General features: G+C 34.3%; 1 protein-coding gene across 1 annotated transcript in view; it reads left to right on the forward strand.

The window, feature by feature from the left end:
• The window catches only part of LOC150096239 (midasin), a 1,081,806-nt gene that overhangs the window by 20,801 nt on the left and 1,042,667 nt on the right, over nt 1-18,338 (forward strand). The window contains exons 2-4 of the mRNA XM_090409469.1: nt 3,932-4,158; nt 4,368-4,458; nt 16,090-16,238. Of these exons, the coding sequence (XP_090265595.1) occupies nt 3,932-4,158; nt 4,368-4,458; nt 16,090-16,238 (467 nt within the window). The remainder of the gene's footprint in view (nt 1-3,931; nt 4,159-4,367; nt 4,459-16,089; nt 16,239-18,338) is intronic.

Raw genomic sequence — 18,338 nt, forward strand, 5'->3', positions numbered from 1 at the left:
GTCTGAATTTTGTTTTCCAGGATCTGCACCTACATAAAGATCAAAACAATATACATAGCCTGAAATGCCTGCCCTCACCCACATTTTTAAACCCCATTTTTTTGGTTTCTTAAGTAACTTATTGTTTGAGTTGTGAACATTCCTTGAATGGAATCATCATCTCATCTGCACTCTGAAATTCTTCTAGTCTGACAGTAGCATGGAATGTTTCATGAAACTTTTCAGCACTGGTCTTATACGTATTGCTTTGTCTTTATTGTTGGTAGGTAATTGTGTCTGAATCAAAAAAATGCAAATATCGCCTTATGTCCTCCCATCTGTTCACTGATATAGCATCAGCTATAACATCCATGCACAATACGTGTTCAGAAGACCAATACTGCCTTACACGTGGTATTTTATGTATGTCATGACAAGAACAATTCCAAGGTTAATTTTAAGTTCAGTCACAGTAAGTGCAAATTATCTTTGCCTTTATGGCATGCATAAAGATTAGTTTGTTTCACAATTTCACGCATCAATTCACCTGGAAACAGCTTTGAAAAATAATCTACAGGGCTCTCTTTGTGAATATTTACTTGGTGTTTTCCTCTAAACTGTGGTTCAGTACCAGCAAAGGGATTATCTTTCTCACTAAACCACACTGATTGTTTCTGCAATGCATATGACCAGCAGCAGCTGTATTTTGCACACTAGTTGGACTTGGAACATTGAGTCTGACCAACAGGGAAAGGACACTGAACATCTTCACCAAACACAGACACTGAACACTATCTTCACTTGAACTGTCACTCTCTGTAGGATCATTTTGTGGCTGTTGGTATGTAGGATCATCTTCAGAATCACTCGGCTCCAAACCATTTTCAGATTCCTCCAACAGTTTTTCAATCTTCTCTTCAGTAAGTCTCTTGTGGTAATAGGCCTTTTTTATTCGTGATGGACCTGGCTTTTGGTTATCCATCTGTAAACGAGATGATAATGCCAATTAACACACTATTCATTTATGTTTGCAAAAATAAAATTATAAAAATATTGTACAAGAACTTTTTAACCTCAAACTATTTGCTGCATAGATTACCTTACAAACATATTGGCCTCATGTGAGGACAGGTTATTTTTCAAGTTCGTTTTATGAATATGGTAATAAACATGAACAAATTAAATATTCACACTTCATCTACAAGGTATAACAATATATAAAACCATACTAACCTTTCCAGGAGACTCATAAAATCACCAAATTCAAATCAAGAAAACAGCAGCTTTTCTTCCTCCTTGATACTACCATGCACTGCAGAGAGATTGGTATTCCTGTAACTCTGTTGAAACTCCTGCCATCTGGTGTGGTTTCTAAGAACACTTTGGTCTCCCAAGATGAAGACTAAATTATGAATGAATAATTATTATGAGGGAAAATAGGTGTCCTCATATGAGGCCCTCCTGCATGAGAGGGTTAAAGCAGCTCTTCCCATTATTTGGAAGTCAAATTTAAGAGCCTGGGTCACACTTGCCATGTTTGAAGATCGGATCTTGAACTGTTTTATTCCTACTGTGGAATGTTATTGTTTGTAAAAGAAAATTCCCTTTAAAATTCTGCTTGTGCTGGACAATGTTTCTTGACATCCAACATCTTTAGATGACCTTCACCCTAATGTAAAGGTCGTATTTTTACCACCTAACACTACACTACTCCCGCGATGAGTCCTTGGACTCCATGGAGGTGTCACATAATAATAATAGTAATAAATTTGTAATAAATTGAAGCTTATTAGCTCTTTATACTTAAGTAATAAATTTTTCTATCAATGGGCTTGAGCTGCGCAATCCACCATTTGTTAAGGAGGGGCTGAAAAGAGTTTTTTATTTGCACCACCCTAGCTCGATGACACCCATTATGAAGGGATAAATCATTTTTCATCATCTTCTAGATCTCCTTCCCTTAATATACATCAGAATACTTATAAAGGAAGAGTCTCTGGATTCTTGGCACAAGTCAGTTGTCATTGTTATCCCCAAACCAGGAGAGGATCTAACACAAGCAAACAATTATCAAGCTATTGCTTTGACTAACTGTCTATAAGATATTGATGAAAATGGTAATGCCAGACTTTTCTAGTATTTAGAAAGCAACGATCTTCTCTCCAGTACGCAGCATATCTTTTGTAGACATCATTCAACTTTAGACCATTTAGTCCATTTAGAAATTTGTATAAGAGATGCATTCCTTAAACAAGAACATCTGATTTCATTGTCCTTTGACATGGAAGAGCTTATGATACAGCCTTGAGATTGACATTAAAAGACCTCTATAACCTAAGTCTCAGAGGACACTTCCTGTATTTATAATAAAACTTTGTTTTGCTGAGTCTTCCAAGTCAGAAGGGAAGTACACTATCTCGGCCATATCATCAAGAATGGGGTGTTCTCCAAGGCTGTGTCTTAGTGTAATATTTTTTGCTGCCAAAGTTAACTCAATTACTTAACAGCTTTCTCCCACTGTATGCAATTCCACTACATATTGATCACTTCACAATTTATGGTTGCTGTTATAACATGCAGGTAATTGAAACACACCTTTAGCAAGCAATTGATCATGTTTCTTCATGGGCTTTTAGTAATGGGTTCAGGTTTTCAGCAGAAAAAAAGTGTGCATATGCTATTGCCAAAAGCACCAATCATGTCACATTGTGTTAGTAGGTTACTTCACAGGAAAGTGATGAGCTTGGTGGGGGTGGGGTATATTGTGCATCATCAGTCTATAAGTGGACTAAGAGGAAAAAGCTTGAGTTCGAAGTATTACATGATCTAATAAGTGTCCTTCATATATCATGCAAAACCAAGCCCTGATTCTATTTAGTTTTGTGCAAGCATTTGCTAGATAACTAAAAAATGATGTGCTAAGAAAGTGTCTTACAAATATTCCAGTAGCTGTATTTTAGTGTGGTGTGTAATTGTAGTTTGCATTTGTGTTTCCAGGTGTGACTTTTCTTGTCTTTTATTTGAACAATATTGTAGTGATACTACCCCTTAAAAGACCATCATAGTTTTTTCATCAGGTTGACCAATATTAAACTTTCTACATAAGCAGTAAATTTTGTAGATATCTGGTATTTTTTGGAAGGGATTTCTTTCTTTAGGAGATTCCATAGTGTTTGGACTGCTCAAGTAACTTTAAAGCATTTGCTGCAGATTTATTTTATTTATAGTAATTTGTATTTGTAATCTGTATTTGTGTTTGGTGGCCTCCCTATAGCTTATAAATATATTTCTTAGGATACTTATTAAGGATGGATTGATTATTTAAAACCTGACTCTATCAGAATATGCATGTTCTTTCTTCAGCTTGTTGATGCCAACTTTTTTGTGTAGGGTAGTGTATAGAATCCATGAAGGTAGCAAGTGTTGTTTTTTTGTTGGCTTTTTGGTGCATATCAGAATATTTTACTTTTTTTTTATTTTTGATAGTCTATAAATAATGCTACAAATGACAATAAACTCAATATAAAAGACAAACACAAACCACACCAGATCTGTTGCTGTGCTATATCATACAAGAATTCTTGCAAAACATACTTTTTTTTATTATGATTGTCTCAGATCATTTTCATATAATTGCTTTCATGACTATAAATAACAGTGCATGTTTATTATCTTTTGTTGCATGTTTTTTGAATGCTAAGATAGAGGCTCTTTTCTTACTAATTTTTACTTGTGTTGGAAATATTATATCAGATGTGTAATTGTAATATATTGTTTTTTATGTAAATATCAACAAAAATGTAATTTCGACAATTTGAATGATGAGATAGCATATTGTAACATAATGGCATCTTTTATTTGAATATTTGTTTAAAAAAATATTTTTCAGTCAGCAGTGTATAATAGGAATGGATTTAGTATGATTTATAATTTTTTTTTCTTTCTCTATTAGATATGGACACCAACAGATAGAAAAACAGTTGTAAATGTACTTTCAGACCTCCTAGTCGACCCTGATGCAACAGTAATTGTTGCTCAGATTTTCACGCCTCTTTTATTAGAATTACTTAATCATTGTATTTCTGAAGAAAAAGATTATTGTTTTCCAGATATCATTAGGCATGAAGCAATATGTGTAGCCCTTGGGAAGATAATTTGGAATTTTCCATCTGCTGCTCAGTACGTAGTTTTCTTTCTTTCTCCCTATTCCTTCATATTAGTGAGTGAGAAATTATTGTAAAAATACACCTATGTTCCTTTTATGCTAACACATGTAAATAAGACTAGACATGAATTAAAAACAAAATAGTAATTTTTGATATATAATTTTAGACAACAGTTATTTCCGTGTACTCATAACTGAACATTATTTTTTGTTTGTTTTTTAGGTTTTGCATTGAGTATTTTGAAAGATATCCTTCCTTGTTTTTGAGATTTCAGAATGGAATTTTTGAACAACCTCAAAAAAAACGGAAAAAGGTATAAGAAAATTATACATATGTGTTTGTTTCTTGTCTTTTTAAGGATATAAGAATATTCAGTTATATTTTTAGGAACAAAATTGAGCACAGAACATTTATTCACCTTTCAATTTTCAAGGAAATAAAAACCATGTTTATATTGTACTACTAGATAGAATTTTTTTAAATGTAAATACATTAAAAGAATATCATCATCATCATCAAATTCCTGCCATGTACCCTCAAGGGGTGTACAAGATATGATAGTACTACATGAAAAAATTACATCATTATTAATTTCCTATCTACAATTTTCCTCCAAATCAGTCTGTTACTTGTCAAGACTCCAACATTATCAGATCTTATATTTCTATCGTCTAAAGCACTTTGTACAGTATCAATCCACCTATATCTTGGTCTTCCTCTAGGTCGTTTTGCTGCCAACCTGGCAGAGAACACTTGTTTTGCTAATCTTTCCTCGCCCATTCTGTTTAAGTGACCATACCACCTGAGATTAGCTCTGCTAACACATTCCTGGATGCTGACAATGTCAAGTTCTTTCCTAATATCCTCATTTTTAATATGATATTGCCATTGATGCCATCTGTTCACACCTATAATCTTTCTCAGGACTCTCATATCTATGGTCTCTAGTCTTTGGTCAAGTGTTTTACTTCTAACCCAGCTCTCAGATCCATAAGTTAAAATTGGTTTGAACACTGTCTTGTATACAGCTAATTTAGTGTTTTGACTAATTTCTTTCTTATTCCATATAAATTTATTCAGTTGACTTCCTACCATACCAGCTTTTTTGATTCTGTTGTCTATTTCTATATTTAATTTATCATCTTCAGTAAAAATCGTGCCTAAATAGCTGAAATGTTTTACTTGTTCCACAGGTTCTCCATTCACAACACAGTTGACATTTTCAATGATTCTGCCTATTTTCATTGTCTTTGTCTTTTTATTACTGACCTTCATACCATATCTATTACAACAGCTATTCAATTTAGTCAAAGAATCTTGCAGACTTGTAGCAGATTTATTTAGAAGTATAACATCATCTGCATAAAGCAAAAAGCTGACATTAACATCTCCAATTTTGATATCATGTTTAATACTACTTTCCTTCATAATGTGATCCATATAGATAATGAATAACAGAGGGGATAATGTACATCCTTGTCTCACACCAGATTTAACATTAAACCATCTTCCTGTACTTCCTTCAATTCTAACTGCTGACTTACAACTCAAATAAAGACTAAGTATTGCTGCAGTAAGCATTGCTAAATATAACTGCAGCGTATTCAATAGCTTCTCTCTTGGCACCTTGTCATATGCCTTTTCCAAATCGACAAAACTTAAATACAGATCTTTGTTATATTCCCATAATTTCTCCACTATTTGTCGTAAAGTGAAGATCTGATCCTGACAGCCTCTATTTGGCCTGAATCCAGCTTGTTTTTCACCATGCTTTTCTTCCACAATTCTTCTCAACCGTTTCTCAACTATACTTGCATAGATCTTGCCAGGAACACTCAGTAGGGAAATACCTCTGTAATTCTCACATTCCGTTTTATTTCGCTTTTTATATATGGGTACTATGAGAGCTCTACTGCAATCATCGGGAATTCGTCCCTCTGTCCAGGCTTTCTGAACTATGCAGTGCAGCCACTGTAAGACTCTTATACCACCATACTTCAGCATTTCTGGTCGAATATCATCTACTCCTGCTGCCTTTCCACATTTCAAGCCTTTGGCTTTTTCTACTTCAAGTATGGATATGTATTCCTGACTGCATGCCCTGTCAGTGTTTTTTACCACTGTGCTGTCATCACTGCTTCTTTCATTTAGCAGTTTTTCAAAGTAATTACTCCATACTTCAAGGATATCTTTTTCTCCCGTTTTCATGTCACCTTTATCATCTCTAACTCCTTTTACAGCACTCTTTCCTTCATTCCTAAGCTTTTTCAACAACCTCCAGAATATTTTGCCACCTTCTTGATATTTATTTTCTATATTCTTGCCAAAGTCCTCCCATGACTTTTGTTTAGCTAGTTTTACACAGTGTGTAGCATTCTTGCATTTGTCTCTATATTCTCTAAGAGCACATGCTGACTTATTTGACAGGAACTTTTGAAATGCTTTCTTCTTTTCCTTCACTGCCTCTTTAACTTCCTGTGTCCACCAGGGAGTTCTGATTTTTTTTTTTCCTTGCAGACAACCTCACCACATACCTCTCTGGCAGAATCGATCATTGTTTTCTTCAGAGTTTGCCACTGAATCTCCAAGGTTTGATTCCTGTTCTCAAACTCTTTCATTTTTTTTTCAATAATCTTTGTGTATTTTAATCTACAGTTCACATCTGAGAGCTGCTCCACTTTTATTCGCTTTAAAACTTTCTTACATGTTATTCTTTTCAATATGAAATTCAGTTTTATCCTGCTCAAGACTAAATAGTGATCACTTCCAATTTCAAATCCTCTGTACACTCTGGTGTCCTGCACCAGGGAGAAAACATCACTATCAACAATAACATAGTCAATGAGACTTTTCTTATTCCTAGCCTCGTCTCTCCATGTGAATTTATGCACATTTTTATGTTGGAACATAGTGTTAGTAATAACCAGTCCATGTCCTTAGCAGAAATCCAACAGATATTTGCCATTATTATTAGCTTTGCTCTTTTCTCCAAATTTTCCCCAAATATTTTTGTATGTCTCACAATCATTTCCTACTCTGCCATTTAGATCCCCAACAAGGATCAACTGTTCCTTTTTCATTGTGTCAGTTGCTTTTCTAAAGCCTCAAAAAATTCCTCCACTTCTACCTTAGTAGAATCTTCTGTGGGACCATAGGCACAAATAAGTCTCATTGTCCAGTTCCCCATTCTCATATTTGCCCACATTACACTACTTGAGACTGCCTGCCATTCAAGAAGATTAGCCTCGTATTTTGTGTTGAATACTATGGCTAATACTTCTTTTCCTTGATTGTCATTGCCTGAATATAACATTTTGTATTTATTGCTCAGAAAGATCTCACCAGTTTTGGTCTTTTTTGTTTCAGTCACCCCTATTATGTCGATCCGGTACTTATCTAATTCCTCAATTAGCTCAATTTCTTTGCCATTCAGGCTTCTTACGTTGATAGTACCAATCTTTAACTCTGGTGATGTTGATTTGGGGTTTGTTTTCAGATTTATTCCAGTAGCTGACTTTTCACTGTTCACCCTGGTACCCTGGCGAAAACAACGGGGGCCCCTTGTGTAACCGGGCGACGCCCCGGCCGGCATGAAATTTTGTCATGTTGTACCATCATTTTTTATTTTGCTTTAACCAATAAGAATACAATTTGGTCGGCTAAATCCCAAATTGCCAGCCCATCCTGGTTTGTTCAGTATCCAAGTAGATACCCAACAGGGTGCACTACGAGAAGGTGAGGATTGGACATTAGGTCAGAAGCCCTGGTTGGTTCTCTGCATTCCTTTAAAGGCTATGTGGTCTCCTCTTAGTTATACAGCTTTGACCCTTAAGCACCCCCATGGTTTTATTGGTTTTATTAATATAAATATATAAACTTTAAAAAAAGTTCATGTTTTTCTTCTTGCTTACATTCTCTGTTGATCCTGATTAGGCAGCATAGCTGGACTATTTCACCTGATATAGGGGAATGGAACTGTGCTCATCATTTGAATGAAGGTAAAAAAGTCTAAATTGGGGGGAGGGTAGCAAAATATATTTTTAAGAACATGTTACATTATTATTATTATTTTTATAATCATCATCCCCATCAACATACTTCCCATGATGAATCTTTGACTCCATGGAGTCAAAGACTCATCATGGGAAGTATGTTGTCTTACACACAGCTGATCGTGCTGTGCCTTAAATACATTCACATTCTTTGCAGAAACCACCACTCTCAGGTAGTATATTCCAATCATTTACCACTCTTCCATCCAAAAAAATGCACACAGCTTCCAGTGATGACCCCTTATTCTATGAAACACCTCTTCAACATTAATCTGATAAGAACCCCTTATCAACTTGTACATCTCTATCTTATCACTCCTCCTATCCACTACTCAATAAATTGCATTTTTCTTTTCTTGATACTCAACATTCCAGAGACCAGAAACCACCTTATTCAATTGCCTCTGAACCATCTCCAATATACCTTCATCCTTCTGAGAACCAGGTGACCAGATCTATGCACAGTAGTCTATGTGGCCTAACCAAGGCCTTATACGGTGGAACCAGAATCTCCCTATTTCTTCAAGTCAGTGTCTGCTGCATCATTGCCAGAATTTGATTTATTATATCCCATTAATGATTTACTCATTTATTACCACATCAAAAACTGATTTTGAAAGAGCTCAAAGCAAGAAACTTGCATCCTACCCTAATGGCTGCCATTAGGGCAGAATTTTCTAGCTAAAGCTAGAGCCTTCTCTAGCTAAAGTTCTTGGCCATAATTTCTGTCAAACACTACTCCCACCACTATTACACCCAGATGGTACTATTGCATCATGACCCATAGAAAAAGCCAATCTCCTAGCTTTCTACTTCTCCTCCAACTCTTGCATAGCTGATCATGGTAAATGTCCCCCAAATGTTCCAAACACCCAACACTCAATGCCACATTTGACCTTTCACCAGAAAGAGATCAGAAAAATTTTGCTCAAACTGGATACCAAAAAATCTCCTGGTCCTGATGGCATCCCTCCAATTGTTCTAAAGGTCTGTGTCCCAGAGCCAACTCCCACTTTATGCTGCCTATTTTCACTTTCTTATTCCATCAGTATCTATCAGCAGTCTGGAAACTAGTTCATATACAACCTATTTCTAAGAAGGGTGACAAATCCTTACCTTCAAACTACCATCTAATTTCTCTCACCTCAATTCTTTCTAAAGTAATGGAAAGAACCATCAATGCCCAACTCATACACTACTTTGAAGACATCTCAATAAATGACCAGCAGTATGGATTCCGTCACTGTCGATCCACTGGCGAATGTCCGGATCCCCTAGATCTACTAGGGGATCTGGACATTCGCCAAATTTTGGAAAGGTTTGATGAATCTGAAGTGGTTGCTCTTGATATCTGCAAAGCTTTTAACCGAGTTTGACACAAAGGCCTATTAGGAAAACTCCCATCCTTTGGTCTGCCCCCCTGACTTCTGCAATTGGGTAGCCATTGTTCTGGCTGGATGCTCACTTTGAGTGATGCAAATACAAAATCTCTGGACATTTGCCAAACTTTGGAAAGGTTTGACGAATCTCAAGTAGTTGCTCTTGATATCTTCAAAGCTTTTAACCGAGTTTGACGCAAAAGCCTATTAGGAAAACTCCCATCCTTTGGTCTGTCCCCCCTGACTTCTGCAATTGGGTAGCCATCTTTCTGGCTGGATGCTCACTTTGAGTGATGGTGGATGGCTCCTTATCTTCTGTTTATGCAACGAATGCTGAGGTTCCACAAGACTCTATTCTCTCGCCCACTCTGGATAATATTATCAACTTTGTACTCCACACAAAATTGATTATTACTACTCATATTATGTTGCCTCCATAATGCCTTCTTCCTCTGTATTGCATGCTTAATTTCATTCATCCATTTCATACCTACCTTATTTAACCTTCTGACCCTTGGAATATGTTTAGACATTGTGTCTACTAGATAGTTATTAAATGCCCAAGCAGCATTGATCTCCTTTCGACCCAACTCCTCATTCCATGCGACAGTTGCAAGCTGTCTCCTAAGCTTTTTTTTTAAAAAAAAACAGTAGTGTTATTTGAATGCATGATTGCTAAAATTGCTCCAACTATGTTATTCCCCACCTATATCCAACCATAGAATATAATATAACAATATATTATATGCAATTTTATTTTAATTGGTTAGAATGTTTCAGATTCATATCCATGAATGCATTGACTTCAAGATCAGCATGTTGTGTTTATCGAAAAGATTGAAGCTCACATATAAACAAAATTAAACTGTTTACCTTATTTAACCTTCTGACTGTAAAATATAAATATATACAACAAATACAAATTCTTAGTACTTCACTATATATCTCTCTAAGGAGATCTGACATTCCTTATAGAATTAAAAGTAGTAAATTAATTTCTAACTTCTCAATGCATACAAATAATTAAATGGCCATTCTAGACATTACATAAATGAGCTCAATAATATTCTCTCATACTCTGACTCCCACAGTTAAATTCAATACTAAGAGATAACATTAAATACTTTGCAAAACAAACTGAACACACCATTATTCAGCTGAAAGTTCTGTAGTTTTACTTGGCCATATGGAAATGCAGCATCTATTTTATCCCAAATTCCTTAGAATACAAAATTAAAGGGCCTCACTTAACTAATATACTTGCATATGTCTCATTTCAATAAGAAAGTTTCCTTAATGCATCTTTCTTTCACTTTTCTGAAGTAGACATGAAGAATAATTGCTCAGACAATAGGAGTACATTAATTGAGCAGTTCCAAATGCAATTCCAATACAAGGACTTTTACTGCACAATCCATCTTGTTCTGTGGATCATATATCACTTGCCTTTCATTAAGCACAAAATATTCTCATATACAAAGGATTGATACTTATACTGTTCTTCAGTTATTAAATTCATAGTTCCTCCTTGGAGTGTAGTTAAAGATGCATTTAAAAACTTCCTCGAGATTAGAGAACTTAACTTGGCTATTCATTAGAGCTTTTCAGCTTTCCTTTCCTGCTCTTCTGTTCTTTGCTAATTTTCGTTCTTGTTACCTCCGTGAAAGCTGTTCTAAAAAACAACTAACGTACATGCCCATTACCAAGATTCAAAGTGACAAAATGGCTGAGTACTACAGTGTTTGCATGTTTACAGTCGAAGCGTGATATACGAATATTACTATAAACAAACAGAAAATATTCATGTATCACTTTTGTGTTATTCTCTAAAGATTACTACATTATAGTAAGCAAGTTAACTATTTATAACTACATTTAAGTCTCCTTTAATATCGCCACTACTTAACCATTTGGTGACTCCAGTAATACTAAACATATAACTGCATTACTAAATGCAAAAACATACATATTTATTTTAGATTATCTAATATATAACAAAAAAGTATTTTCATGAGTGAATTTTTTTCTCAGTATATATCTTCTTCTTCCTAACATTTAATTTAGGCCAAGTGGCCTTTTCCCTGTCTCATGCCATCTCTTTCTTAGTCTTCCAATTCTTCTTTTTCCACTTATTTTGTATCTGTATAATATTTTTGGTAGTCTGCTGTTGTCTATTCGATTTAAATGTTCTAGTTTCTGTTTATACTGTCTTATGTAGTAATTAATTGGTTTTATTTTCAGGGATTGTAAGATTTCTCCATTTCTACTCAGTATATATAAAACTAAAAAACAAACATCATAAATAGAATGTGTATGTGAGGTTTTTGCAGTAGAAATGAATTCATCTGGTGATAGTGAGAGAAACAGCTATCTATTATTTCCCAAAAGTTGAGACTAAAAGGGGTTCAGCTTACTCCTTCTGGAGAAAGAAACGGTTTAGAGCATGGTGTCTTATCTTTTTTTTCACATTCACCATAGTACTTTCTGGCATAACCTGTATTTGCCACACATAATAAAACATTTTTATTTTTTTAAGAGAGGTGAAATTTTTATGTGTTGATGCCAAAGATAGTGATTGTTGTAATAAAAGTTTAAATTATATTTGTATTCATAAATATAAAAACTACATATATTTTAATTTATAATATTTTACTCTTTTTAAAGAAAGAAAATTATACACATACATAATAATTACTAATTAATGTAGTGTTTGGCATTGTTTTCTTGAAATTAAAAGATTCAAAATATAAGTTACTCATAACTTTAGCATTTTCAAAATGGCAGAATAAGTGCAGCACACAAGTGTGGGAATTGGAAATCATAGCAGCTTGTAATTAGCATTCAAAATAACACTTGAGTGGTGACAGTGGTAGACCAATGTATACAACTTACAAAGGTGTATTATTTTTTATTTAGGAATTTTTAAGAATTTTTTTATGCAAAATTTTAATTCTTACACACACACACACACACACACACATGCAAATGTGCACATGTGGTGAACTGGCACTTCTAGTGCCAGTTCACCACGCTAGTTAGTTATTTTTGATTTTTATGGAACAGACATAGCCAGCCTGGTTGGCCAAGTGGTTAGCATATCTGCTCTCCAGCTAAAAGGCTGCAGGTTCGAATCCTGCCACAGGCATGGATGTTTGTGATTGTTTGTGGAAATACTAGTAGTGGTGGTGGTGGTGGTGGGCAGTAGATGGCGTTGGTGTAGTTGCAGTTGGTGGATTGAGTGGTGGCGACAGAGTTGTAGAGTAGGTGCTCTTCCTCAATGAGTCTTTGGACTCCCTGGAGGTGTCACGTAATAATAAATAATAATGAAAGACATCACATGTCATACTGTGCCAGGACACAGGTTACAGCATTACATATGCTAAATGGTTAATAGGACAACCACAAACATCCATGCCCCTGGTGAGATTTGAACCAACGTGGTAATGAGGTTAGATGCAAAAGGAAAGATTTATCTCATCTTTCCTTGCATGTTAGGCTCAATGGCCTGTCATGGCCAAGTAACTTGGCTTCTTTGGTAACCTAATTAATGGTTTGAGCAGTTAATCTTATCTTCATGGTGTATTATGGTTGCCATTTGCACATGTTCTTCTGGCCGTTTGTCTGTTTTGCAGGATGAAAAACCCGAATTTCCAGAGTGAAAAATTGTGCACCTTCCTTACGTGACTGACAAAGTTTCTTTGCATTCTAGATAGAATTTAAATCCAGGTCCAGTCATAGAGCATCTTGAAAACTGACTGAACCATGGAGACTCTTAAAGGATATATATATATATATATATATATATATATATATAAATGCATGTTGTATATTGAAGCTGTGTACTTCAGTAATTGAAACTTCTTGTGACTTAAATCTCTCTCACACTTGGATTCCTGTCAAAATCAAAGGAAAAAATCAGAATTTGAATCATCATGTTTAGAACTGTCAGCAGTGATGATGCAGTATGATTGGAAAGATCGAGTTCAGATTCTGTCTATGTTGTGAAAAACTTTTAAGGGCTGCTTTTCAGCATATCCAAAATACTGTTTTCACCGTAGCCACCTCTAAATCCTCATTCTTTTTTGTTTCTTTTTAAGGTATATTTCTGGAAAATTCCCATGTTACTTTTCCCATTACTCCTCTTAAAAACTATTATTATTATTTTATTTTATTTTTCAACGGCTATTTCTCCTGCTTTCGTTTAGGAGTGTTAAATATTTGTTATCTGTGCCATTGTTATGTCATTACTTTTCCTATAATAATTTACTTTATGAATTTACCTCTCTACAATAACTACAAGACTTACAAAATTTCCCTGACTCTAATATCTGTATCACTTCTTACATGTTCATTCTATAAGGAAAGCAAATTCTATATCTCTAGCTAATTCCTAATTTTACTCACATGCTTACTCTGACTGTTAAAGGTTATTCCTTGCTAAAAGAAACGAATCCTCTTAATTTCTTTCTGTGGCAGTCTCATCTTCAGATATTGACAAATTTATTTTTTAAATCTGCTGGCAGGATCTCCAGGTCTGTCTGAACTGTCCTTCTTTGTTTGAACTACCTCTCGATACTTCCAGAAGCCTGCATCCACGTGGTGGGTCACTACGGTCATCAGATTAAGCTATGTTCTGCACCTGGCGTTTTTCCCTCGTCTATTCTCGATCTGTTTCGGGCCATCCTCGTTTCTACTGCCGGTTCATAGTATACGTCTGCGATATTATTCCGTTGGAACTTTCAGCGAAGGAGCGAAGACAGCATATGCCGACATCTCACGCTTTAGTATCAGCAGAAATTCAGACATCGAAGAGAAAGGCGCACCGTCCGATATCGTACTATCGCCAAGAAACATGATCAGGAACTACCGGTCCACGGGAGAAGTCGAATCATCACCCAGCAAAATAGGTGAAAAAAAAAGCCCTGAGAAAGGGATGCAAACCCTTTTTATTCTCCCTTCACTTTCCCCCTTTTTAGCACCCTGTTACTAGCTGCGATAGTGCCCTCTTACTTTCTGCATTCTTTTCCCGCCTGCTACTTTCTTTGTCCGCGGGGATTTCGGCACATCGCGAGATCTCTAGCAGCTTCTTTCGGGAAACGAATGTGCGTTGCTTTCCGAGATTGTCAATGCCTCAGGCCCACCTGTGACCTTTGGATTTATTGTTTACATCTAATTTACCCATTCATTGTATACATGATGCATTCATATAATACTAATTTATACACAAAGTTCTTTACATGGTATTACAATTCTACTAAAAGGAGGTAATTCTCTTTCTATTTACAGTTAGTACTTTATTTCTTCTGCTCGAGTACAAGTTTTTTTCTCTCAGCTGATTTTTCTGACTTGTTAAATCCTGAATGAATTGTTTCCTTTTAAAGGTTCTTCATTCAGGATGTAACAGGAGTGCCCCTTGAGAAAGTCAATGACACAAAAAAAGGGGCATTCCTAAACGAAAGCAGGCAAAATAGCTGCAAAAAATAAGTTTCTTTTTAAGTTTAATTACTAATTTTCTAGATGATTAGACTTACAAAGAGGCAAAAGGAATAGTAAATGCAGTATACTTTTTTCTAATTATAACAAGGATTGGAAAAGCATTAGCTTTTATAACTTGTAATTGTGATTATTCAAAAGGCGTTCACTAGTGGAAACATAATTCCAAAAAGTTGTTTCTGTTGGATGTGATGGAAGTGAGTCATTATCCTGGAGTATAAATGGTAGTTCTTTAATACATACAGAATTTTTGTTCTTGGATATATATGTACAGCCATTCAATTTTCATGAACGGTAGAACCAAAAGAAGTAGTGATATGTATATTTACAAATAAGAATGCCGATGAGAATTACATCAAAAGTCTTGGAGGCCATAATACATTTTACCTGTATTCTTTCTTTAAATTCTATACACTGTAGCAAGAAATTATCTTTCTCTGGCAGAATTTCCCACTGGCAACCTCCTACCCCTATTTCTCTCTCTTTCTTGGAGAGAGAGAGAGAGAGAGAAATGGGGTAATAGAATAGTTGGGCATTTGTTAGAGTACACACCCTTGTTTCATAAGATTTCCTCTAAACAATATTTTCTAAGAATTTAAAGAAATGTTAATGTAAGGGGAACTTTTGCAAGTCTAAGTTGCAAGCAAATGAATTACTATCAGTCATAAAATACAGAAATTCATTGAAATAGTAAATTTGCTTTACCTGTGACGTTAGCTGAATTTGTTTGGTTCAGCTTTTCAGTAACAAGAGAGATCACTGCAAAGATTCTGGCTGCATGTTATCATAGCCTTATATTTTTTCATTTATTGAAATGTTATCATGCAAAATTTCATTTAAAATCTAGTTGCCAATTGTTGTGATATTAAGATGAGTTATTGCTATGTTTTGTGGTTGACTTCATTATGAAATTTGTATAATGGGTATGTAACATTATTTCTTCAGATGGAAGTAATGAAACAATTTATGCTCATTTTGCCTTTTGATATCTTAAAATGTTTTTCTCTTCCATCTCTTTAGGACAAGCAGCTACAAAAGAAAATTAATCTGCAGCAATTACTTGAAATTGCTTTTGTATTTCTTTTGTATGATACCAAGTATTTTAGAGATAAGTGGGATTGGAGTGTAGTTATATCATTCCTTCGTTACAAGAGTGTGGATGTGAGATGGTAAGGATATTTTAATATTTGGTTTTTTGCATATTTATATTCTTTAAATAAATTAAAACACCACTTTGGGAATTAATTGGTCAATATTTTGTCTCCATTAATTATTCATTCCATAAAATTTAAATTGTATTATCTTTTATAAAAATTTAATTGCATCTTATCTTGTACAAAAATTTAAATGCTTATTTAAATGGAATACTTATTTATTAATTTGATAAGGTTAGAACAAATTTGAAGTGCAAAATCGGGAATTTCATATCCTCAGTAACTTGTTAAAACACTATTGAGCTGTAACTTTTTTTTTCTTTTTTTTTTTCTTACAACTCACATGCTCTGTCAGAATTTTCTACGTATTGTGAAGACTTAGAATATCACTGCAGGCAGTGACATTCTCCCCTGTCTACTGTGCTTTTAAAAAATCTAGAGTAGAACACTATTTTTAAATATTTTCCTGATTAGGAAGTAGGGACATGGGGATAAAGAAATTCCTTTTCTTACAGTTTACTGTGTTATACACATTTTAGTAGTGTTTGAGCATTGTTTGTAACCAAATAATAGAAATTTCAGTTTAAGGTAAAGATGATTAGTTGGTTGGTTGGTTGTTTAGATTATGCTAAAGCAGTTACTGTAATGAGCCAAATATGTTATGCCTATAAATTCTGAAATTTTCTGGCTGTTTGTATTTAGTCAACAAAACTGGAGAGTCCAGGAAGAATTCATTTTATTCTCTCTCTCTCTCTCTTTGCTACCAGTGAATTATCTTCTTTTGGACAAGGTAAAAAATGAAAAAAAATTTCCTTCAGTTTAAATTTTAAGTGGAAATCAATGCCTAGAAAAAAGAAATAGGATAAAGTAACATTATGAAACTCATTATTAAAGAAATAAAATCTAACTCCTTCAGAACTCAATTTTTAATTAAAAAAAAAAAACTACCTAATACAGGCTGCCAAATAGAATAATTAAATAATTAGTTGTGTGCAGATTTTTTGAGTTATAAGACTTAGTACCAGTTTCATTTTTAGTTAACTGAAGTAAAGATCTAGGGAAAAAAATTACTATTTCTAAGTATTATAACTCAAATACCTGCCAATATTGCAGATATTACTAGGACTTAAATTTACATTAGTACTTTTTTTAATTGCATTCTTTTTAATGTAGAAATTTTTATGGGAATATACGTGGTTAGTCTTATAAAAGTTTAAAATCTGTAGGATTAATTATTTTAAAATCCAAGCATTGCTCAGTTGAAAACACTCTAATATTTTAACATTTAATATTGATAGCTTAAACAAATTAATTGCATCCTCATGCACTTTAATAGTTTTATGATATCCTATTCACAAAATGTTTAATATCTATAACCCATTAGAGAACTCTGTTTGAGAGAGACATAGAGGGAAAGAAGGGAAAAAAACATGGTATTTTTTTGTGTTGCTTTACACCACCAGTAAGGAAAAGTAGTGGTCTCATACTGACAGTAAAAATTAACCACCACCTGAATTTTTTTTTTTTTTAAAAAAAAAAGACTTTGAAATATTTGTGCTACACTGTGATTGAAATTTGCCAATGTCCTTGAGAGCAAAGTAGGGATGCCATCTTCTTAACTAGTAGTATTATAGAATGCGCCTTTTCCTGAGTATTAAATAAAGAAATGAACATGATACAGCAGGCTGTATCATCTGCATTTCTTTATCTTTTTCTGTATCATACACATTTGTAATGCAAAATAATGACAAATTCATTTTATTTGTTTGTCATTCATGTAGTTATTTTCAAACAAATTATTAAAAAATAAATGATTTTAAAAAGCAAAGTGGTGCAACTGCTAAATTTTACAGTCTTAAACACCACACAAAGAAAAACTCATGCATAAAACAAACATAATTATCATACTTACAATGAATTGTGGTCACCTCTGAACGAATTTGAAGCTTTTAATAAAAGAATAAGCAAGCTAAGAGTACAAGCAACATGGTTCAAGATAACCTTTATTAATGAAACACACCTACATTAGCTGCAGAAGAGGAAATAAAAGATGAATTCTGTGAATAAATAGAATTAATCCTTGAAAAAATTCCACGACAGGATATAATCACTTTG

This window comes from Typopeltis vanoorti, chromosome 19, assembly GCF_054136105.1.
Source record: "Typopeltis vanoorti isolate ZY-2024b chromosome 19, IOZ_Tvanoo_1.0, whole genome shotgun sequence".
In the NCBI taxonomy this organism is placed as follows: domain Eukaryota; kingdom Metazoa; phylum Arthropoda; class Arachnida; order Uropygi; family Thelyphonidae; genus Typopeltis; species Typopeltis vanoorti.